The sequence below is a fragment of the Oncorhynchus gorbuscha genome, linkage group LG24 (assembly GCF_021184085.1).
Source record: "Oncorhynchus gorbuscha isolate QuinsamMale2020 ecotype Even-year linkage group LG24, OgorEven_v1.0, whole genome shotgun sequence".
NCBI lineage: Eukaryota > Metazoa > Chordata > Actinopteri > Salmoniformes > Salmonidae > Oncorhynchus > Oncorhynchus gorbuscha.
In genome coordinates, this window is record NC_060196.1 from 42,729,576 (window position 1) to 42,736,961 (window position 7,386).

The 7,386-nt window shown below is 42.8% G+C and overlaps 1 protein-coding gene across 2 annotated transcripts in view; it reads right to left on the bottom strand.

The window, feature by feature from the left end:
• sytl1 (synaptotagmin-like 1) overlaps window positions 1-7,386 on the bottom strand; it is a 9,152-nt gene continuing 1,766 nt past the window's right edge. For both annotated transcript variants that reach the window (XM_046327373.1, XM_046327374.1), the window contains 13 exons: window positions 7,330-7,386; window positions 7,140-7,251; window positions 5,319-5,376; window positions 5,086-5,119; window positions 4,908-4,963; window positions 4,577-4,678; window positions 2,947-3,113; window positions 2,728-2,830; window positions 2,408-2,569; window positions 2,145-2,223; window positions 1,945-2,044; window positions 1,568-1,773; window positions 1-1,498 (listed from right to left, as the gene is read on the bottom strand). The exon at window positions 7,330-7,386 is cut by the window's right edge and continues 92 nt beyond it. In XM_046327373.1, the coding sequence (XP_046183329.1) occupies window positions 1,356-1,498; window positions 1,568-1,773; window positions 1,945-2,044; window positions 2,145-2,223; window positions 2,408-2,569; window positions 2,728-2,830; window positions 2,947-3,113; window positions 4,577-4,678; window positions 4,908-4,963; window positions 5,086-5,119; window positions 5,319-5,376; window positions 7,140-7,251; window positions 7,330-7,386 (1,379 nt within the window). In that variant the 3' untranslated portion in view covers window positions 1-1,355. The remainder of the gene's footprint in view (window positions 1,499-1,567; window positions 1,774-1,944; window positions 2,045-2,144; window positions 2,224-2,407; window positions 2,570-2,727; window positions 2,831-2,946; window positions 3,114-4,576; window positions 4,679-4,907; window positions 4,964-5,085; window positions 5,120-5,318; window positions 5,377-7,139; window positions 7,252-7,329) is intronic.

The following is a 7,386-nucleotide window of genomic DNA, read 5'->3' on the forward strand; positions in this document are numbered from 1 at the left end:
CACGAGATTACAAAACTGTAGTTTAATCGAGGTATTGAAATTTAATTGACAATGTATTACACATTATTACACAGAAACATTCATAAAGGTTGATTCGTACAGTAAATGTAACTTCACAACAGAGAACCAGAACTGCGTCATAATATATTAGTCAAATACCTGAGTTGGGCTTGAGGTCGTCTAAACGGTGGAGGTGTCAGAATACCCACAAAACCCAAACCGGGAATTGGTCTCAATCATATTTCCACCATTCATTTTTTCCATGGGGGATTTTAGAGACTTAAAATAAGGGCTGTTTCGTGTAGGCTTACCGTGGCGTGACGTTTTGATAACCATGTAAATCTCTCCTGGCCAAATTGACTTGTCAATATATTCCACTCAGATACGAAAATGCAGATTACAAATCCCTACAAACTCCTGCATTTTATCCCTAGTTGACACCTTTGCTAACAGGTATTGTGCCATTAAAAACGTGCACAAGACAGTTCACAGAATATGTCAATTTAGTCATTACAACATTTAGCTAACATTAGATAGTTAATCCCTTAGATTCTTATAATTTCCTCGATTCGGCAGTCTCGTCCAGATCATCATGACATTTGTAGTTCTTTATGACACCCACATTAGCAACTAATTATCATTTCATTTTTGGGGGGTGTAAATTCAAGAAAATATATTGATAAAAGTCACCTTGTCCGAAAGAGATTTAGACGGTTATCAAAACATTACGCCAGGGTAGATCTACACGAAACACAGCCATTATTTTAAGTGTTTCTAAAATCCCCTATAGGAAAAATACATGGTGGAAAAACGATTGGAACCATTTCCTTGTTTGACAGCTAGGTTATCGCTATTATGACTCATACTGTGGAATAGTCCAAAAAGTACCAACTCCAAGCTATATTAAGTGCAGCTCAAATACTCTTAAATTGTTTACTTGACATATGTATGACACAAGTTTTTAGATGACACATTTTATACAGCAGTTTTAACATAACATGATTAAGAATTAATGTCTTTGTTAACTAACAGACTGCCATATGCATTTCCTCCCCCTAGTTTCCTCTTTCTAGTTCCTTATTATTGTGGAATTCAACCGTGATCGTTTGGGCATTTATAAACCACTAGCTAGGCTTGAGGAAGTATAGCTGACACTATCCTAATTTAAAACAATAGCCCTACACTGCCCTAACTGAAATGTATTTGATTGATCTGGGTCTCTAAAACTAGCCCTACAGGTAGGCTAAAAGTATATCCATACGTATCCTACTGTAGACAACAAAACCCAACACATACTACCAGCAGCACTACCTTTTATATGTACAGATTCTAGTGGGAAGTGTAGTGTGTGTGTGTTATTCTGGGCGATCAGCCAGGTTAGTTCTGATAGGTAGTGTAGTATCCATCCAGTGGTTGGGGTTCAGGATCATGGAATTCCAAACAGATGCTTCTTCCTCTGTTGAATCCATCCAACACACTGCCACTCCGTAGCTCAGACCTGTAACACACACCTTATTACAATGTCATCTGTGCATACACAGTGCATATCTATCTGTGTGTATCTCACCTGTACCCCGGCTGAGACGGACCCCTCCCAGCAGGTGTGTTTTTAACCCTTCACGGTGCCAGACAGTCAGCTCGGCACAGGCCTCTCTCAGGTCAGCAGGCTGGAACCCGTCATACACCATGGTGTGGTTGTAGGTCGGACTGACCGACCGCTTAACCACGCGTGTCTTCTGACCGCTCGACCGGCTGGTGTCCGGCAACACGTAACTTGGATTAAAGTCAAAGTAGGGTTAAAGAACAACTATTATACACGTTCCACTATACTGTAAACACAGTCTTATCCCACTAACTCTAGACCCCCGTTCCACAAATCCAGACCTTGAGAACGGCCACACTGCGGGTTTTCTTCCAACTCCTGACCTCTGAGCTCTAACCCACCTCTTGATGAAGGAGTCAACGACACCCCCTTTGGTGGAGAGAAGACCCTGCGCTTCCCGCAGCCAGATGTGTAGCTCCCCTGTTAGAGGTAGACCTCCACCTACACAGAATACGTTCAGACAGAGAGAGTGAGTGAGTATGAGAGAGAGAAGGAGAGAAAGTGCTGGGTGTGTGTGACGAGCATAGTGAGCTCAGTTTACCCTCGGACCCTGCTGGGATGAACTTGATAGAGAGCAGGATGTTTCCTCGACTACTGATAGACTCTGGACTACACTGGACCTGAGAGAGAGAGAACAGAAAAAGAGGAGAGCGGGAATTTGAAGAGAAGAGAGATTAGGTTAGAAGGGTTACATAAGAGATCGTTGAAATTCTCAGCACCTTCTCTTTCCTGGCCAGTTAAGACCACATACAATTTAAGACTTACTGCATGCTGTGGTGTGTGTGTGTGTATACCAGCTCTTACCCGTGGCTGTAGCTGGTACCAGTCAGAGCATGTATGTTTCCAGTCCCAGTGAGCCAGCTCTATCTCTACCTCTCCTAGGAACAGGTTTCTGCCCAGTGGGGCAGCGTGCCACACAGACAGGTTCAGAGTCCTGCCACGCACCTCAGACACACTGATTTTATACTGAAACAAACACAATTATACTGAGAGACACAAGTGGTTCATACATTCACATGTACATCAGACAAGACAGACAGAAGACAGACCGGCAAGTAGACAGAGATGTAACAAACAAGACAGATGCTGAGGGAAAGGAATCTAGAAAGAGTGTGTGCTCTCACTTTCAGTGTCTGGTCAAAGACTGGGCTGAGAGTCTTTTTTTTCACTGATGTTTTCTTCTTACTGTGAGATGACTTATCAGGCAGGAGATATGCCTTCACATACCTACAACACACGCACACACGCACACACCTTAACACAAAACAAGTGCTTCTCAAAGGGATAGTTCACATTAATGGTGCCTGTAAGCATCCTCGAAACAGCAAACCTAGTTTCCTTACGGGTCGGAGTGGTTCTTGCGTGCGGCGGCCAGGTCTTCACAGCGACACACTCTGATCTGCAGCTCCTCCCTCTGAGTGTCATAGTCCAATGAGAATAGGACACGCCCTTTCACCTCCACTGCTCCGAACTCCCCCGAACTGAACAGACTCATCATACTGCCACTCAACTACATACACACACACACATACACACGTGTTTTGTATGTATGCATGTACAGTTGAAGTTTGAAGTTGACATACACTTATGTAACAGTACAACTTTAGACCGTCCCCTTGCCCATACCCGGGATAGAACCAGGGACCCTCTGCACACATCAACAACAGTCACCCACGAAGCATCGTTACCCATCGCTCCACAAAAGCCGTGGCCCTTGCAGAGCAAGGGGAACCACTACTTCAAGGTCTCAGAGCAAGTGAAGTCACCGATTGAAACGCTATTTAGCGCGCACCACCACTGACTAGCTAGCAGTTTCACATCCTTTACACTTAGTTTGGAGTCTTTAAAACTAGTTTTTCAACCACTCCACAAATGTCTTGTTAACAAACTATAGATTTGGCAAGAGATTAACGTAATTTAGTGCGAAAAGTGCAAATAAATCCTAGAACAACAGCAAAGGATCTTGTGAAGATGCTGGAGGAAACAGGTACAAAAGTATCTATATCCACAGTAAAACGAGTCCTATATATTGACATAACCTGAAAGGCCGCTCAGCAAGTAAGAAGCCACTGCTCCAAAACCTCCATAAAAAAGACATACTACAGTTTGCAACTGCACATGGGGACAAAGGTTGTACTTTTTTGAGAAATATCCTCTGGTCTGATGAAACAAAAACAGAACTGTTTGGCCATAATGACCATCGTTATGTTTAGTGTAAAAAGGGGGAGGCTTGCAAGCCGAAGAACACCATCCCAACCGTGAAGCACGGGGGTGGCAGCATCATGTTGTGGGGGTGCTTTGCTGCAGGAGCAACTGGTGCACTTCACAAAATAGATGGCTTCATGAGGAAGAAAAAGTATATGGATATAATGGAGCAACATCTCAAGACATCAGTCAGGAAGTTAAAGCTTGGTCGCAAATCGGTCTTCCAAATGAACAATGACCCCAAGCATCCTTCCAAAGTTGTGGAAAAATGGCTTAAGGACAACAAAGTCAAGGTATTGGAGTGGCCATCGCAACGCCCTGACCTAAATCCCATAGAACATTTGTGGGCAGAACTGAAAAAGCGTTTGCGAGCAAGGAGGCCTACAGACCTGACTCGGTTACACCAGCTCTGTCAGGAGGAATGGGCCAAAATTCACCCAACTTATTGTGGGAAGCTTGTGGAAGGCTACCCGAAATGTTTGACCCAAGTTAAACAATTTAAAGGCAATGCTACCAAATAATAATTGAGTGTATGTAAACTTCTGACCCACTGAGAATGTGATGAAAGAAATAAAAGCTTAAATAAATCATTCTCTCTACTATTATTCTGACATTTCACATTCTTAAAATAAAGTGGTGGTCCTAACTGACCTAAGACAGGGAATTTTTACAAGGATTAAATGTTAGGAATTGTGAAAAACTGAGTTTAAATATATTTGGCAAAAGTGTATGTACACTTCCAACTTCAACTGTATGTATGTGGCTCACTGTGTAGTTAGACTGTAGACTGCTGACTGAGCTCCCAGGCCTTAGAGGTGTCGGATCAGCATCTGTCACACCACTGGACACCGAGTTTGTGTCCTCCGAGTCCTACACACACACACACACACACACACACACACACACACACACACACACACACACACACACACACACACACACACACACACACACACACACACACACACACACACACACACACACACACACACACACACACACACACACACACACAGTCAGCATGTTTCTAGAACAGAAAGAGGCAATAGTAGGATAAAACATTATCCCCAAACAAGGAGTGAGTGTCTGTAGACTGTACCTGCAGTGTTCCCTCCCCCGTCTCCTCTCTGTGTACATTCCTCCTGCTGTAATAGTCTGGAAGGCGCAGACAACAACACATTAATCATACAGAATGAGAGAGGGAGAGTGCGGTGGAGGAGGGCGAGAGAAATGAACAGGGGGAGGGGGTGGAGGGAGAGACAGGGAGGAATGTGTACCTGAAGATGAGATGCTGTTGCTGTCCTGGAGACTCTGGAAGGGAAGAGAGAGGAGAGAGATTACCTCTCCACAACTAGACAGACAATCCTCCTCCTCCTCCTACACACACACACACACACACACACACACACACACACACACACACACACACACACACACACACACACACACACACACACACACACACACACACACACACACACACACACACACACACACACGCACAACTAACCTGTGTGTTTGGGCTCCTGGTTCTGGGTGTAGGTGTGAGACGATTTTGACTCCTGTAACTGAAATTTAAAAACTAAAACGACATACATTAAAACTGTACATACAAGTACTTCTTCAACAATACATGCACTTCTTTAAGCATTATCTTTATATTCCTGACATTTTTGTTTGAATGTCCACACTCAGTTCTACATCATATCAGATTTGCACATTCACACTGATGTAGCCTCTCATATAGCAGATGCAATGCTCCTGTTTCTTGAAAATGTTGGATGGTTGTCATGGTAATGGATGTGGTATGACTCAGAACTCAAAAGATCAGATTCTACATGCTTTTTGCTGTTTACACATTGGGGAAAAGATCAGATACTGTATGTATCACATATTTGAATACATCAGAATTGGGGTGGATGTGTGAAAACACATAAACACACAAACATACAGTTGAAGTCGGATGTTTACATACACCTGAGCCAAATACATTTAAACTCAGTTTTTCACAATTTCTGACATTTAATCCAGAATAATAGTAGAGAGAATTATTTCTTTCAGTTTTTATTTCTTTCATCACATTCCCAGTGGGTCAGAAGTTTACACACACTCAATTTGTATTTGGTAGCATTGCATTTAAAATGTTTAACTTGGGTAAAACGTTTCGGGTAGCCTTCCACAAGCTTCCCACAATAATTTGGGTGAATTTTGGCCCATTGCTCCTGACAGAGCTGGTGTAACTGAGTCAGGTTTGTAGGCCTCCTTGCGTTCAAACAATTTTTCTATGGGATTGAGGTCAGGGTGTTGCGATGGCCACTCCAATACCTTGACTTTGTTGTCCTTAAGCCATTTTGCCACAACTTTGGAAGTATGCTTGGGGTCATTGTCCATTTGGAAGACCAATTTGCGACCAAGCTTTAACTTCCTGACTGATGTCTTGAGATGCTTCATTATATCCATATATTTTTTCTTCCTCATGAAGCCATCTATTTTGTGAAGTGCACCAGTCCCTTCTGCAGCAAAGCACCCCCACAACATGATGCTGCCACCCCGTGTTTCACTGTTGGGATGTTCTTCGGCTTGCAAGCCTCCCCCTTTTCCTCCAAACATAACGATGGTCATTATGGCCAAACAGTTCTATTTTTGTTTCATCAGACCAGAGGACATTTCTCAAAAAAAGTTGATCTTTGTCCCCATGTGCAGTTGCAAACCGTAGTCTGTTTTTTTTATGGTAGTGGCTTCTTCCTTTCTGAGCGGCCGTTCAGATTATGTCAATATATAGGACTCGTTTTACTGTGGATATAGATAATGTTATAACTGTTTCCTCCAACATCTTCACAAGATCCTTTGCCGTTGTTCTGGGATTGATTTGCACTTTTTGCACTAGAGTATGTTCATCTCTAGGAGACAGAACGCATCTCCTTCCTGAGCAGTATGACGGGTGCGTGGTCCCATGGTGTTTATACTTGCGTACTATTGTTTGTACAGATGAATGTGGTACCTTCAGGCATTTGGAAATTGCTCCCAAAGATGAACAAGACTTGTGGAGGTCTACAATGTTTTTTTCTGAGGTTTTGGCTGAATTCTTTTGATTTTCCCATGATGTCAAGCAAAGAGGCACAGAGTTTGAAAGGAACACCTCCAATTGACTCAAATTATGTCAATTAGCATATAAGAAGCATAATTTTCTGGAACAAACTATAGTTTGCTAACAAGACATTTGTGGAGTGGTTGAAAAATGAGTTTTAATGACTCCAACCTAAGTGTATGTAAACTTCAACTGTACATATAACAGCACAATCCAACCCCTCTTTATTATAAATGCCTTTACCTTCTCTTGTCATCCTCGTCTTTCTTGTCATTTATCTGACAAGTTGGGTCTTTGTTGTTAGTGGGAGGAGCATCTTCTGTCTGCCCGTTAAACACCCCACTCAGAGGCAAATCTGTCAATCAATAAATTAATCAATCTATACCAGATGTCCTGCTTCTTGGTTATTATTGGTGTGTGTGTGTAGTCTGACCTGTTCTTGGCTTCCTGCGTCGTATAGAGGCCTGTACGATGTCAACGCCGTTCTTCG